Here is a 12,204-nt window from a genome sequence, read left to right as displayed (position 1 = left end):
CATGTTTCTCCAGCAGATGGGATGCAGGAGCAGCACAATGAAAGGTGGACAAACTGGCCTGGCTCCCTTCAGCCCCTTTCCCTCCATCCAGACATAGAGCAGCCACTCAAATTGGGAGAGAGGCAGTGCTCCTGAGAAAAAAAAAAAAAAAAAAAGTAGTTTTCAAAGGTTGTGAGCTTCTTTTACTTTTCCATCCCACACAAGGCAGAGATGAATGCCCTGTTCCTGACATCAGTTCTGCAGCCCTTGGAGAAGCGGTAAGATGGGGACAGTTGGAGAGAACCCAGCATCAGCTTATCTGAGACAAGATGTCACTAGCTGAGCTACCCACCTCCCAGCTCTAACAGGGAGACATCCATGAACACCTTCCTCCAGCCTTGATTCACTCCAGACACAGCCTGCTCATTGGGGCAATTTTAATTCCCCAGGTTTTCTTGACACTTTGTGTACTTTCTGTGAATCCTTTCCAGGGTTCTCACCTGGATCTTTCTTTTTTAATCTGTTTGGCTATGGTTGCTGCTGATGGGAGGGGATAGTTCCTTGGCTGGGCACCCATTTGCAATGAATTTCCCCTGATCCCCTTAGGGAGGAGGCTGTGCACGTCCCTGCCTGCTGGAAGAATGTGGGATGGCTCCAACTGCGACCGCTGGGAATTTTTTATACACTGGCTTTCTTGCATTTGACTTTTGGGTCAATTTCCCTCTGGTACAGGTAGCAGGAGCTTTCTGGCTTGGGAACCCCTGTCCATCCCATGGATCATCCTGGACACAACACTCTGGAAGATCTGGCTCTGACTTGATGCATGTGGTCTCACATGGGCCAGCAGAGTGATGAAACAGCTGGAGAACCTGTCTGAAGGAGCCCAGCATGTTTTTCTGAGACAAGATGAAGAGATGACTCAGTTTCTAAGCATGAATGTAGGAAAGAGGTTGGTGGCAGCTCTGCAGGAGAGCACTGAAGGAGACAGGGATTGACCATGACAGATCCATGTTGTGCTGGCAAAGCAGAGATAATTTGAAAGGCAAGTGGCTTGCAAAGTTTTAGCTGTGTACTCAGTGGGACTCAAGAGGTAGCCAAACATTCAACCAGCCCACAAAACATGAGACTGGATCCATTTTGCATGCAGAGTTTCAATTTAGTGACAAACACAGGTATTGGCATAGGGCCTGCATTGTATGAGATGTTAACTTGATCAAAACTCTTTACCTTGAATTTGAGCACTTGAGTCTGGTACTGGTGTTGGTTTTGGCACCTTGCAGCAGCATTCCCAGCAGACCAGAGGCCAACATTTTTCAGCTATTTTTTTTTTTTTTTTAATTGGGTGGGCGGCCTCTTGGTCTCATATAAACAGAAATTCTTAGCTCCTGGCTTTCCTCCTACTTCCCCTATGGTAGCTCATGTTCTTCTCCAGCCTAAGTTTTAGGTCTTCGGGTCGATGCTTGAACTGGAGAAGTGCATTAGGATTTCTGATGTGTAGCTGTTGTGGGGAAAGTGACACCTAAGCCTCATCTGAGTGCCACGGCTGAGTTTGAGGACTTTGCTGTCTTATGCCCTCCTTGTCTTTGCTGTCCCCACCATGCCATGAGCAGCAGCTCCCCTTTTCCTAGCAGGCATTCTTGCCCCCATGCCCAGGAACCTCTGCAAGAATGGTGGAGGGGATGGATCATTCCCTGTGTGGCAGGGGACACAGTACAGCCCTGCACCCTGGGGGTCAAGTGTGTCACCCAGTCAGGGGGAAGGAGGATTGCAGGATATGTCTGACTGGGAACTCAGCTTGAGGTCTGTGTGCCACAGGCCAGTGCTGAGGAGCAGTGACTGGAGGAGCAGCACAGACCCCAGGATCTTACAGGTACTGCTGGAGGGGGAAAGGGGTGTTTTCTTGTCTTGTGCTGCCCCCAGGCAGCCTGGCAGCCCCTTTCCCAGTGGTCCAAGCACACAAGAAAAGTGGATGTGCTGCACAGAAACTGGCTTGTATTTTGCTGTATTTGTGCAGGGTATATTTTAAGAGCAAGTGATATGCTTTTTTCCATGTCAATTTTGGCATGCATGGCATGCAGCAATAGTCTGGTTTCACAGGATTCATTCTGCCAGATCCATGGAGCTGATATACGACTTTGCTGAGTAAATACATCTGAAGGTCTTTGCAGTGCCTGCTTAAGCAATTCTCTGCTATGATTCTGAAAAAAATGCTCTTTCTTTTCAAGGAGCAGGAACAAATTTCCACAGTAGCACTGGAAATATTGACACACTGCTCATGCCTCTCATTTTATATCATCAAAGGCTGGGCAGTGGAAGCTTGTGAGCCATAATGAAGCGTGTGAGTAAGCATTATTTGTTTCATTTCCCTGTGCTAAACAAGCAACAGCCAGTTTCTGGTGAAGGAATTAATTGTTTGATAATAGAGTGAGTGAGCAGAGCAGGCTGACCACTGTCGAAGCAAAGTCTGGGCATGAAAGTCAAGCAGCTATGACTCAGAGACAAGTTTTATGTATATAGTGCTGTTCTTGAAACATTTTTGGTCACATCTTTCTTTTCTTCAGAAAGAAAAAAGCTCATCAGTGGGAAGGGAGGCTGTTAAATAAGGCTGAGGAGGTCTGAACTGAGCTCCTCTCTCAGACTTTGCTGTGACCTTAGGAAAGCTGCTTAACTCCCACCCACAAAGCAGAGATGATCAGTTTCTGTGTTACAAAGCAGAATCAACCACAAACCTCGCAACTTTATGTTTGACTGTGTTAGGCAGGACATGAAAGTACCTAAATGAGGAACCAATTAGGAAATAAATACACTGATTTATTAAAATATAATGTTGCAAAAATCCTTCCTTTATTTTCAGGTACCAGTTGTTCCCTGGCTTTTTGCTGCTTGCTGCCATTACAAATTTGCTGACCACTGCCTGTAAATGGCCCACTGCTGCTTGTGGCAAAGGCCACAACACCCTCTGGATACCTTGATTCCTTTGTGGCTGTTTTTTTCCCTTTAGCCTTCACAAAGAACAGACACAAACACATGCTGAAGAAACAGAGCTGCATCTTAGGAGAAAACACAGCAGAGGAGTGAACCAACAGTGCAATAATGGGATGGGATGTGCTGAAGTGGTGGAGCTGCCCTGCCATCAAATGGGAGATGCCAGGAATCATCCAGACTTTCCAGCAGACTGAGGTAGCTGCAGCATGTTGGGCATCCCAGAAATGGCACTGCTGTTTTGGAACTGCAGCTCAGAGTTGTTTCCCCAGGATGGGTGCCACCTCTCCCATGTACTTCAGAGTCTGTACTGGAAAGCTTGTGGGGTAAATCACAGTGATTTACCCCACAACTACTGCCAGGATGATCTCAGCTAGTGAACAGAGAACAAGTGGAGAGGTGGAATCCTCCTCCAAGTCCTGAAGAACCAAGGTGGCAAGAAACCCTTGTACTTGCAGAGACCCTGGGTATTCCCCCCTGAGCCAGTCAGCTCCTCCCATGGCCAGGAGTGAGCAGGGTGGAGAAATGAGTCTGCTGTAAGTTGCTGGTCCAGAAATGCCCCAAATAAATTTGAAATACCCCAGTTCCTTCCTGGTACACAAAGAGTAGTGCTCCCCTCACTGGGCCAGGCCTGAGAGGTGGAGCTCTCGGCTCTCATGGATGGCCCTCGAAATGCCTTTCACAAATTTCAGAAAAGGAGCACCTGAGTTACCTGAGACACATGAGCAAGAGGTATCCTGGGGAGAGAGGAAAAGGATTGGGAAGACCATTTTCTGCACTCCTTTTCCTCCTCAGTTACACTTTCTGGATGCATTTGGGCTGCCTTTTTGTAGCAGCACAGCTCCTGGATGTCAGCAGTCCTATGGGATTTCTCAGGGTTCCCACAGCAACAGGACCAGAGCAAAGGGGTCCCCCAGCCTATTGGGGTGCATTAGGCAGAGTGCTGCCAGCACGTGCAGGGAGGTGATCCTGCTCCTCTGCTCAGCACTACTGAGACACACCTGGAGTGCTGGATCCAGTGGTGGACTCCCCAGTACATGAGAGAGGGACATACTGGAGAGAGTCCAGCAAGGAATTGATGATGATGAAGGTCTGGAGCATGTCTGACCAGAGCAGAAGCTGAGAGAGCAGGGACTGTTCAGCCTGGAGAAGAGAAGGCTCAGACAGGGGCAGCTTTTAAGTGTACTGGTAAGTACTGACAGGGAGAATGAAGGACAAAAGGTGAGGAAGCTGAAAATGTGAAATCCCATTGAGACTTAGAAACACAACTTCTGTATGTGTGTGCATACCATGTGTATGTGCTGGTATGTGTGTCCTGTGTGTGCTAATGCAGTGTGCTGTGCTAGGAGCAGGGCTGTGATTGTTGAATGCTTTGTGTTGTGAGTGTGGCTGCATGCAGTGCAAGTTTTGTCTGCAATGTGTGTGTGTGTTGTGTTCAGTGTGTGTGGGATGGAGGCTCAGGGCTCGGTCCTGTGAGGGCCCCGAGGGGGAGCAGCTTCAGCCCCAGAGAGGTCACGGATGGGCTCAGAGGCATGTGGGAGAAGGGGCATCGGACATTTTATGGTGCAGACATGAGGGAATTCGGGGGTACCCAGCGGGGTTATAAGGCATGGGGGAGGTTGGGAAACCCTGTGAGAGTTATGGGCTATCCAGGAAGGCAACGTGACACCCAAAGGGTCAGGACACTGGGGAGAGGGCTGGGTACACGTCCAGGAGATTGGTGGGCCTTGGGCTGGGAGGGTAGTGGTGATTATGGGGAACCCATGGGACTTGTGAGACACCCAAGAAAGGGGAGAAGGCAGAGACACCCCAGGGGGCTATGGGTGTTCCCAGCCTCCCGGGAATTATAAGGCACAGGGGGGCCAAATACATCTTGGACAGGGTTGGGGTCACCCAAGAGGCTCAGGGGGCACCCAGGGAGGGGTATGATCGCAGGGTCCCACCAGAAGCTGATGCTGGAGCCCAGGCCTCTGACACCTCCTTTATTGCCAGCGCTAACAGAGCCCCTGACGGGAGGGAGGACCTGCGCCCGCGCTGAGGGCCCACGAGGTGCCCGTGCCAGGCGTCACTGCGGGGCCGTGTAGGTGCCCGCCAGGTGCACGGGCAGCCCGTCGCGGCAGGCCACGCGCACGTGCTGCTGTGCCTGGCGGGCACGGTAGGCGCAGGGCGGCCGCGTGTCCCCGCCGCGCAGGCGGCACGCCGTCAGGCTCAGGGCGCTCGGGGTGCTGTGGAACCCCGTCTCGGGCTCGGGCACCTGGGAGCAGGCGGCCACCAGGTCCGCGGCCGGGGCGTGCACGAAGGTGTTGGAGGGCTTGCAGGGCCTGCCCGGGGCCGTCACGCGCCGCCGCGCCAGCATGGTCTCGCAGTAGCGATGCGCCGCCAGCGTGGACGTCCGCGGGTTGTCCACGTGCTGCCGCAGGAACTTCTCGTAGCGGGTCTCGCCCGCCGCTCCTGCCACCGCTGCCAGCACCAGGGTCATGCACAGCACCCAGCCCGCCATGGCCACCTAGGGAAGGTGGGGTTAGGGACATCTGACCTCTGGGCCCCCGACTGGCAATCCCACCCTGGGCGCCTGGTTATTTTACAGATTCCCCCTCCCAAATCCCTCGGTCCCATACAAATCACCTCCCAGTGCAGGGGGCCCATCTCTGGACAGCTGGGCTATCTGTGGATCTCGCCTGGATGCATGGATCCCCTAAAGTTATGCACTCCCCGGAAGCCTCAATCCCCCATGGAACAGCCCCTACCTGCTTGTCAGACCCCTGGCTCCCCTATAGATCCACCCTATGCCCCCACACCCGGATGCCATACACAGCCTCCCTTCCCCACTGGATGCTTGGGTTCCTCACAGAGCCCTCCCACAGACATTCTGGTCCCCTGTGCACCCTTCACCCGCACCTGTGTGTGCGCCTCAGTTTCCCTTATGGCCTCAGGGTCTCCAGGATCCCTCCCACTCCTCTGCACCTCTTTTATACCGGCCCCAGCTGTGCCCAATGGGCAAGGATCCAGGAGGCGGGGCAGGGTAAAGAGCAAGGTCCGGTGGATGTCTGGGGGAATCAGGTGTCCGGAGGCCCTGCTCACCCTCATGGCCCCCAAGGTCATTAGGTAGTCATTAACGAGCCACGTGACTGTCTGCGTGCATCCCCTTGGGTGGCCCCTGCTCACTCTGGCCTTGGCCACCTGTCCCATGAAAAGCGGGATACCTGGGTCCTTTTGGGTGGCAGGGCAAGATACGTGGGTCCCTGGTGGGGGACAGGATGTCACCATCACCACTGGGGCAGCTGGCAGATGTTCCTACAGCTCTTGAAAGATACAGCACATCCATGGCTCTTCTGCAGTGCTAAAGGGCCCATGTGTTCCTTTTCCCCGTGTTCCCTTGCAGGCAAATTCATACTCCTGGAAGTGCCAGGATGCATTTTTCCTCACTGCTACCTCCCATGCTCCCAGCTGCTCCATTGATGCAGAGACAAGCAGAGAGCCAGGAGCCAGCCTGAGTTCACCAAATACTGCTTTCCCTTGACCATCGTAATGGAGCCTCAAGGAAAGCATGTCCCCTCCAGAGGGAGAGGCATGCAGTGCCCAGGAGAGGCTGTCACAAGTGGGAGCAAGTGATCTCCATCCTCCTCTTCAAAGACATCAGAGAGACTCTGATGGGAAGTGGCAAAGACAGAATGAGGTCCTGGGCAGCACCTTTCCCAAAACAGCTTTAACTCTTCCAAAACTGGCCGCAGTGAAGGCGCAGAGGGTCTTGCCCTGGGCTCTGGTGGCATTTCTACAGCCTCTGAAGAAATCTTCCTCAAAGGTACCCAGTCCCTACAGTGGGAACATTTCAGGCACCTGGCCAAAACCTTGCAGACATGGAAGGTCAGCGGAGTCTCCTGCTGACTCTCAATACCCTGCTCCTGGGCATGGAAGGAGGATGGGGACTCTCACCATGCCCCCTCGGACACACTCTGCTTCCCATTGTCCTGGTGTGGGTGGAAAAGGGATGGCACCCACAGGACGAGGAAACAAGCCTGGATGCTTGGCAGTGGGCTCTCTTTAGTGGGCATGGTGCAGGTACCTGTGCTGGATCCCATCCTACCTGGCAGAGCCTCAGGCATATCCTTGCCAGAGGCTGCTGTGAGGCTCACTGGTGAGCCACAGCCTGTGATCAGCTCTTGTTCCAGGGGGTTTCCAACTGCTCGGTGATGTCCTGGGCACCGCTTCTCCATGTGCCATCCCTGCCCATGCAGGAGGGCTGACTGAAGCCTCCACCTGCCCTGTGTGGTGGGGAGAGGAGCCATCAGCCAGGGCATTTGGAGCAGCCCAGACCACCAGCTCTGGTTGTTCCCTTGATGCCCCAAGGCCTGGGAAAGCTGCCGATTCTAGGAGCTCTCTAAACATAGTTTAGAAAGGAGATATTATTTATTCTGCACAGGATGCAAGGTGGAGGTTTGACAAATCAAACACCCCATGGGGTAAAAAGTAACATCTTTTATACAGTAAAATTTACATGAGCCTGCTTGTCTAATGCATATTTCTCATCTATTGATGTGTATTTATTTGATTTATTTGTATGACAGCACTCTTATGCAATACTTGAAATACAAAGTTCTTAATTGCCAACTTCCATTGTAGAAAACACCAGACGACATCAGTTACGTTTACAAAAGGTGACGAGATTCAGCCTGGGGACAGATAATTCAGCTTGAAGACATCAGAAAGGGCAGGAGGTGGCACCTGCCTTTCGCCCGGGCACTGTCGGTGCAGCGAACCCCATCCTTGCGGCTCTGCCCGTCCGCACAGCTGCCCCACCGGGGCATCCCCATTTCCGGGGCGCGGGGATCGGGAGCGCGGGGCCGGGCGCCCCGCGGGGATCGGGAGCGCGGGGCCGGGCGCCCCGCGGGGATCGGGAGCGCGGGGCCGGGCGCCCCGCGGGGATCGGGAGCGCGGGGCCGGGCGCTCCGCGGGGCTCCAGGCGGGGGCGCTCAGGAGCACGGGTGGCTCCCCCCGCCCCCCCGCGCCGTTGGTTCCGTCCCGTTCCCCCCCCCGCCGTTGGTTCCGTCCCGCCCCCGCTCCCGGCGCTGGAGGCGGCCCCGCTCTCGCGGGTCTCGCGCGAGCGCCGCTCCCGTATAATCTCGCGGGAGCGCGCGCGCCGCCCTTTCCGCGGCGCGGGCCGGACATGGCGGTCGGGAAGAACAAGCGGCTCACCAAGGGCGGCAAGAAGGGCGCCAAGAAGAAAGTGTGAGGGCCGCCGGGGCGCAGGCGGGCGGTGCGGGGGGCGCCGGGCGGGGCGTCGCGGGGGTGGGATGCCGGGGATGCGGGGCGGATGGCGGCCGCGGCCCGGCCGCAGCAGGGCCGATGCCGTCATGGCGTCAGCCGGGCGGGCGTGGGCCCGGCGGGGCGGGAGCGGCGGCGGCGGCCGGAGAGGAAGAGCTTGCTGCAGCCCCGTGTGGCCTGAGAAAGTCGGCTAAAAAACCTGCTTCGTTTGATTCAAGGGTCGACCCTTTCTCCAAGAAGGACTGGTACGATGTCAAAGCACCGGCGATGTTCAATATCCGAAACATCGGGAAGACGCTTGTCACCAGGACTCAAGGAACTAGTGAGTACTTGGGCTTGGGCAGTACCGGGGATTGTGTTTGCTCCGCGTGCTAGCTCCAAGCGCTTAAAGAACTTTCTGTATAAAAGACTGCTGAAAAATAAAAAGTGCTTGTACCATTACGAGCTTGGAAGCATAAAAAGTTGGGTGATTTAGGTGGATTTTTTTTGAGTTGACTGAGTTGTTTGAATAAATGAGGTTAGCTGCAGAAGTTCGTACACTGGGCTCTTGTTTGTACAGCAATGCCAAACCATGGAAGAAAGGGCCTGAAGTTTCTAACGAGTTTCCCTTGTAACCTGGCAAGTCGGGAAAGGTTCAAGAAGTAAGCAGTGGTACTGATTGTCACAGGGGGAGATGTAGGACGGTGCCACAGGAGACCTTAGTCCTAAAAGGACCATAACGAGCAATACATGAAGACACTGAAATAGATGAAATTTAAATCTTTTGGATAAAGATTAGAGCCAGAATTGCTGACTTAATGGGAGCACTGATGTATCACAGGAGGGTAAATTTGTGTAGCACATCTTAGGAAGAGGAGACTTCTGTTGGAATGCAGAGGTGTCTGGATAGAGGTGACCATGTTTTTGGAAGTTTAGCCATGCAGAATGGCTAAATAGCCTTATGATACTCTGCTGGCTGCACTCGAAGTTGGGATGATGATTGTTGCTTTGAACTGTAACATGTGAAACAAGTAAAATGAGGGTTGCTGCCAAACCAGCCAGTGTTGTTAAAATGGTTCCTCGTTGGAGGAGGAGCTGTGAAATGATTGTACTGGGCTGTTCATTGCTGCTTCATCTCTGCTGAGCGCTTGTGGCTTTTTATGTTTAGTTTTCTCATTGCTGTTGATAATTTCCAAATGCTCTGTAACCCGTTTATGATTGAAACAAACTAAATTATTACACGTGGTGGAACTGGTGTGTGCTGCTGTTCATATCCCACACCTGATAATATTGCCTTGAAAGATTCCTCCCAAAGGGAGAAATTTCCTACCTTGCTGGCTCTGTGATCGCCATTAGAAAATATCAGAGAACAGGATTCCAGTGGGAATTCAGTATCTGATTTGAAGAATGTGCTTCTAATGTTAATCTAAGGTGTTTTATTCTGTTCCATCTCCCAGAAATTGCCTCTGACGGGCTGAAGGGCCGCGTGTTTGAAGTGAGCCTGGCTGATCTGCAGAATGATGAGGTTGCCTTCCGCAAATTTAAACTGATCACTGAGGACGTTCAGGGCAAAAATTGTCTGACCAACTTCCATGGGATGGACCTCACACGGGACAAAATGTGCTCCATGGTCAAAAAATGGCAGGTGTGTAAGAAACAAGGTCTGGTCACTGCCGGTGCCTCAGGGAGGGAGGGGAGCGCTGGTGCCTGGCAAAGCTGCGTTTGTAGCGTGGGGTGTGTGGGGCTGGGCAGCCTGTGCTGCGTGGGTGGTAATGGTCCTGCTTCCTCTTGCAGACAATGATTGAAGCCCATGTGGATGTCAAGACCACAGACGGGTACCTGCTGCGCCTCTTCTGCGTGGGCTTCACCAAGAAGCGCAATAACCAAATCCGCAAGACCTCCTATGCCCAGCACCAGCAGGTCCGGCAGATCCGCAAGAAAATGATGGAGATCATGACCCGGGAGGTGCAGACCAATGACCTGAAGGAAGTTGTCAATAAGCTGTAAGCTTTGGCTGTGTTCTTTTTTTGTCCCCTACAGTTTAAATCCTTGTTTGGGGCTGGTTGTTGCTGAGTGCCTGAGGAGTGCTGGTGCATCCCAAGCTGTTTGTCAGAGACCAGGCAGTGAGTCCCTGGTGTGGAAAAGCCAATCACCCTTTCCTGCAATTGGCTCCTCTTAGTGTCTGCATCCCATCTGACCTGAATCCACTGTCACATTTGCATAAACGTAAAATCACTCTCCAGAAGATTTGTGGTTCACATTTCTACAGACTAAAAGTTGTAATTCTCATCCACGGGGACTGTGAATGCTCTGAGCTCTTCTGATAGGAGAGTTTCTCAAAGTGGGCTGATTGCTTCCAAAAGTTTGCAGATTTGCTGTCAAAGTGAGCACACGTGCATTATGTCCCTTCTAAAATTGCAAGGGAGGTGTCTTAGAATCTAAATGTACTTGAAGAAAATTGTCAGTGTGATGGTGTAAACTTTTGTAGAATGTTTTGTATTCTTAAAGGATGTTTTTTAAGCCTGTGTTGCTGCTGCAGAAGCAGGTGGAGTTTTTATCATTGTGGTGCTCTGTGATTTCTCAGGATCCCAGACAGCATTGGCAAGGACATCGAGAAGGCCTGCCAGTCCATTTACCCTCTGCACGATGTCTATGTCCGCAAGGTGAAGATGCTCAAGAAGCCCAAGTTTGAATGTAAGTCTGTTCCTGCAGATGTTTGGAGGAGGGTGTGGAAAGGAGGGAGTTTAAATGTGTTTGCTTGATGTTACAGCAGCATCAATGAGTTTTAGTAGTTGTAGAAGGGAAAGTGTGTCCTTGTCCCAATGTGTGGCTTCTAGGATTGAAAGCCAAGCAGTGACTGTCCAGTTTGGAGCTTGAATTCTCACCTGGAACTGCTGCTGAATGTTGAAAAGCTTTGCTTTGGGAATGAATGATGACAAAATGTTTCGGTCCCAGATGATGTGGAATGATTCCATTTCACCAATTTCTGACATTCCCATGTAATGCAGCAGTAGGTTCATGAGTCCAGCTCCTTTTAGGAGAAGGTGTCATTTGTAGTTTTGTTACACAGCCTTATTTCACTGCTTGCTTCTGTCTGAGTGTCACTGCAGCAGCATCTCTGCATGAGCTGTCTGCAATAGACTTAGTCCCACCTACAGAAAACCTTCTGGTGGTTTCACTTCTGTGTAATGAGTAATTTAAAACTGTTCAAACAGGTCCATCTCTCATTTTTTGTGTCTCTGCTTCTTTTTAGTGGGCAAGCTGATGGAGCTGCATGGTGAAGGTGGTGGTGCTGGAAAGCCCTCTGGGGATGAGGCAGGCACCAAGGTAGAGCGAGCTGATGGATATGAGCCGCCCGTGCAAGAGTCTGTGTGAAACTAAAAATGGGTGGAAAATAAAAGGTTTTAATATACAGAACTAATCCTTGGTTGCCTGTATTGCTACTGGACAGTCTTGGTACTGGATGTGTGGATGAGTTTTCAATAAGGTAAACCTACGGCCTTCTCCAATTGTGTTGTGGAGATGGGTGGAAGAAGGTGGGTTGTCCTTTCTGTGGATTCTCTATGTTGGTTTTACCCAGTAATTTTAGTCCTCACCAAAAAAACCTTGTGTATGTGTGCAGAGATTGTATTGGTGAGAGATGCCTCACAGTACAGGGAAGGCAGAAATTGCACAGGGAAACCTGTGTCAGAATTTGGTACTATTGGGAAGTCTTACAATTTTACCCAGATGACTTGCTTCAGAGTAATGTGCGTATGTTTAAATTTCTTGGTCATTTAATACAACCTCTCATGGGATAGGTGTAGTCTCTGGTGGTCAGAAGGTGTTTGAAGGTGCTGAAGTTGTAATTATGATGATGGAAGCAGTAATTATTTTGGGCATTGCAGAAATCCAAAATGAGCTTGAGCGCTGGAGTTGGGTGTTGGATTTTAACCTGTCAGAACTGAGGGATGACTAATGGAAAACCTGTAGAACTTCAGGGGAGAAAATTCTGTAAAGAGG

At 51.8% G+C, this 12,204-nt stretch overlaps 2 protein-coding genes and 1 non-coding gene across 3 annotated transcripts; 2 read left to right on the top strand and 1 right to left on the bottom strand.

Moving 5' to 3' along the window:
* Window positions 1–4,929: 4,929 nt before the first annotated feature.
* Window positions 4,930–5,966, bottom strand: LOC115495009 (ribonuclease CL2-like). Its single transcript, XM_030271530.4, has 2 exons — window positions 5,860–5,966; window positions 4,930–5,467 (listed from the first exon to the last, which is right to left on the bottom strand). The coding sequence occupies exon 2, from the start codon at window positions 5,459–5,461 to the stop codon at window positions 5,027–5,029; it is 435 nt and encodes a 144-aa protein (XP_030127390.2). The 5' UTR covers window positions 5,462–5,467; window positions 5,860–5,966; the 3' UTR covers window positions 4,930–5,026.
* Window positions 5,967–8,075: 2,109 nt separating this feature from the next.
* RPS3A (ribosomal protein S3A) lies at window positions 8,076–11,623 on the top strand. The gene is given in 6 exon segments (NM_001198581.1): window positions 8,076–8,187; window positions 8,442–8,545; window positions 9,660–9,847; window positions 9,997–10,205; window positions 10,787–10,896; window positions 11,456–11,623. Coding segments are annotated over 6 exon segments (795 nt in total). The 5' UTR covers window positions 8,076–8,125; the 3' UTR covers window positions 11,578–11,623.
* LOC115495181 (small nucleolar RNA SNORD73) lies at window positions 11,127–11,196 on the top strand. The gene has a single exon (XR_003960296.1). It is a non-coding gene; the product is annotated as a small nucleolar RNA SNORD73 (small nucleolar RNA).
* Window positions 11,624–12,204: the final 581 nt, after the last annotated feature.

This window comes from Taeniopygia guttata, chromosome 4, assembly GCF_048771995.1.
Source record: "Taeniopygia guttata chromosome 4, bTaeGut7.mat, whole genome shotgun sequence".
In the NCBI taxonomy this organism is placed as follows: domain Eukaryota; kingdom Metazoa; phylum Chordata; class Aves; order Passeriformes; family Estrildidae; genus Taeniopygia; species Taeniopygia guttata.
Note: the sequence above shows the minus strand (reverse complement) of the source record. Positions and strands in the feature narration are given on the sequence as shown.

What these genes read in the sequence shown, in the direction of transcription:
- LOC115495009 (XM_030271530.4), bottom strand. Translation starts at nt 5,461, where the DNA reads ATGGCGGGCTGGGTGCTGTGCATGACCCTGGTGCTGGCAGCGGTGGCA.